At 47.8% G+C, this 3,597-nt stretch overlaps 1 protein-coding gene across 1 annotated transcript in view; it reads left to right on the top strand.

Annotated features, from left to right (window-relative positions):
• BLOC1S5 (biogenesis of lysosomal organelles complex 1 subunit 5) overlaps nucleotides 1-3,597 on the top strand; it is a 15,126-nt gene that overhangs the window by 1,252 nt on the left and 10,277 nt on the right. The window contains exon 2 of the mRNA XM_015414151.1: nucleotides 2,340-2,422. Within this exon, the coding sequence (XP_015269637.1) occupies nucleotides 2,340-2,422 (83 nt within the window). The remainder of the gene's footprint in view (nucleotides 1-2,339; nucleotides 2,423-3,597) is intronic.

The raw sequence follows: 3,597 nt of genomic DNA on the forward strand, positions 1-3,597 counted from the left end.
CCCCAGGTGTTTCAACCTTTCTTCATAGGGAGAGTGTTCCAAACTTTTTATCATTCTAGTTGCCCTTTTCTGCACTTTTTCCAATGCTATAATATCCCTTTTTGAGGTGGTGTGACCAGAACTGTACAAAGTACTCCAAATGAAGACGTACCATCAATTTATACAGGGACATTATGATAGGAGCTGCGGTGGCTCAAGTGGTTAAGACGCTGAACTGCAGGCTGTGGAAGGTCAGTAGTTCAGCAGTTCGAGACCCGCATGACGGAGTGAGCTCCCATCTCTAGTTCCAGCTCCTGCCAACCTAGCAGTTCGAAAGCAAGAAATTGTGAGTAGATAAATAGGTACCGCTTCGGTGGGAAGGTAACAGCGTTCCGTGCGCCTTGGTGTTTAGTCATGCCGGCCACATGACCACGGAAACGTCTTCGGACAGCGCTGGCTCTTCGGCTTGGAAACGGAGATGAGCACTGCAACCCTAGAGTCGGACTCGACTGGCTTTCGAGCAAGGGAACCTTTACCTTTACTTTATTATGATACTGGCTGATTTGTTTTCAGTTCCCTTCCTGATAATCCCCAGCATAGTGTTGGCCTTTTTTATTGCAGTCACACACTGTCTTGACATTTTCATTGAGTTGTCTACTATGACTCCAAGATCTCTCTCTCGGAGTTGCCTTATCCTGAATTAGACTTTTGGTCTATTGGCACCAGTATTTTCTACACAGACTGGCAGCAGCTCTCCAGGGACATGAGAGCCAGTTTGGTGGGGGGGTTAGGGACGTAGACTACGTCAGCGTTCCAAAGTGTGTCACTGTCTCACGGGAGAGGTAGAGAGGAAGCAGAATGGGGGGAGAAGGGAGTGCCAGGTAGGATGGTACCCTTCGTTGTCTTCAACCAAAAGCCTGGCGGAACATCTCTGCCTTGCCAGCACCGTGGAACTACATTAGGTCTCGCAGGTTGCAAATGTTATTCGGCAGAGAGTTCCGCCTGGTGGGAGCCAGGGCAGAGAAGGCCCTGCCTCTGGTCGAGGACACCTGGATGTCTTTTGGGCTGGGGGGTGACCAGTTAATTGTTCTTTGCAGAGCCTAAAGCTCTTTTGGGGACATACCAGAAGAGATGGTCCTGGAGATACGTGGGTCCCGGACCGTTCGGGGCCCTAGAGGTCAATACCAAGACCTTGAACCTGACTTGGTACACCACTGGGAGCCAGTGTAGCTGGCGGAGCACTGGTGGAATATGTGCAGTCCGTCATGTGCAGTCACTGCATAAGCTTTTAACAATCGTTCCAATTTTAGTATATGTGCTGCCGAAGCCCCCTATGAAAGTCAACTCGGTCCTTGTAGTTCTGGACAGGTCGAGACAATTGAGCACGTTCTTTTATCTTGCCGATTTTATCATGAGATTCGTTTAGGGTTGCCAAGTCAAAATTTCGCCGGAGCGGGGAACTCCCCGCTGGCAGCTGGAGGGCGGCTGGAGCTGCACGCACGTCACCCGGAAGTGACGTGATGACGCCAGGCAAGCTGGGGGCGGGGCCACAACCATCCGAGGGAAAACCATAGAGTTTTCCCTTGGATGACCTTGGATGACCATTGATCATTGCTGTCGGGATACAAACTCTTTAAAAGACCCTTCTAAGAAGGCTTTTCCTTCAAAATCGTGTTCTACCTCCAGACCTGTTTCTGTCCCCTGTTGCTTTAGGAAATAAAAGTTGTACTGGTATAGCTGGAGGAAAGCAGAGCTGAGGCTTCCTAAAATGGTGCTTGTGTACAAAGAAGGGGTAACTCATTATAAAGCAGACAACCTGCCCACTTTAAAGGCATTTCCTTCCACTCACCTGTTGGAAAACGGGAAGAAAGAATGTGGCAGGGGGAAGGTGGAAGCAGAGAATAGAAGAAGCAGCAGCAGCAGCATTGGATTTATACCCCACCCTTCACTCGGAGTCTCAGAGCGGCTTACAATCTCCTTTCCCTTCCCCTTCTCACAACAGACACCCTGTGAGGTGGGTGGGGCTGAGAGAGCTCTGACAGAAACTGCTCTTTTTCAAGGACAGCTGTGCCAGAACTACGGCTTGCCCAAAGTCATCCAGCAGCTGCAAGTGGAGGAGTGGGGAATCAAACCCGGTTCTCCCAGATTAGAGTCCGCGCACTTAACCACTACACCAAACTGGCTCTCTGGACCTCCTTGACAGTCTCCCATCCAAGTACTAATAGAACAGTACTAAAAGAATAGTACTAATAGAACAGAATGACAGAGAAGAGTTGTTGAACTGGGTGACCCGAAGTGATTTCATGCAGGCCCAAATAAGTCGTCAACATTTAAAAATACTGTCATTCGTTTTCTTACAGATGTTGGAGAAATATATTCTCGGCTACTGGATCACAGACCGGTTATTCAAGGAGAAATCCGTTACTTTATTAAAGAATTTGAAGTAAGCTTTTATATATTATATTTTGATATATATATTTGATATATTGTGTTTTGAAATAAGGTACCTTGAAAATGGGGGGGGGGGAGGTATTTCTGAATCAAAACGATAATGTGCTGCGGCTGAGATTTCGAACAGAAGTTTGGAAATATTAGTAGTTGTTGCTTTTTTTTTAAAAAAAAGTAATGTTAACAAGGATTATGCAGTATGATCCTAAACAGGGATGGGCGCGAACTGAACCACAAACTCCCTTCCCCTCTGTTTGGTGTAGCGGTTAAGTGTGCGGACTCTAATCTGGGAGAACGGGTTTGATTCCCCACTCCTCCACTTGCACCTGCTGATGTGACCTTGGGTCAGTCACAAGCTCTGGCACAGCTGTCCTTGAAAAAGAGCAGTTTGTGTCAGAGTTCTTTCAGCCCCACCCACCTCACAGGGTGTCTGTTGTGGGGAGGGGAAGGGAAAGGAGTTTGTAAGCCGCTCTGAGGCTCCAAGTGAAGGGCGGGGTATAAATCCAATCTCTTCTTCTTCTTCATGGTTCACAAACTGAAGTTCGTGATGGGTCTATCGTCATGAACTTCCACGGACTTTTAAAATGGTTTGTGGATAGAGCAGAAAGCAGGGGTTTACAGGGACTCCAAGTCCCTTTAACCCCCTGCTTTCTGCTCCCGGCAAAAGCCACAAAAACAGCTGAGTGGCAGGGAGCAGGCTTCTCCCTGCCACTCAGCTGTTTCAGGCTGTCTTGTGTACTCCATTTAAAGTTTAAAGGGAGTACACAAGAAAGCAAAAAACAAAACAAAAAAAACCAGCTGAGCAGCCGGGAGTGTCTGCTCCCACCACTGAGATGTTTTGCGCTATCTTGTGCACGACCTTTAAAGTTTAATGTAGGGCTGGGAAGTGCACACTGTCACTGTAGCCGTGGATAAGAATAGGAGGAATCGTTCAAGATGAAAGAGAAGAAGGAAAAGATTGACTCAGTTCTGAAAGCTCAAGAATTCCTAAAGCAACAGGTGGGAAGGTCAGAGGACGAGAAAAAAGAAGAGGACAGTAGGTCCAGTGGTGAGGTGGAAACTGGTTCTTCTGGCGAGGACTCTTTGTCTGAGCAGGGGGCAGCAGCCCCGAAAAGTCCCTACAAGTTGCGGAAGAGAAGGGAAAAGAAGAAGTAAAGGCTGAAGGACTCT

The sequence above is a fragment of the Gekko japonicus genome, unplaced genomic scaffold (genome assembly GCF_001447785.1).
Source record: "Gekko japonicus isolate JY-2015 unplaced genomic scaffold, Gekko_japonicus_V1.1 scaffold6019, whole genome shotgun sequence".
Classification (NCBI taxonomy): Eukaryota; Metazoa; Chordata; class Lepidosauria; order Squamata; family Gekkonidae; genus Gekko; species Gekko japonicus.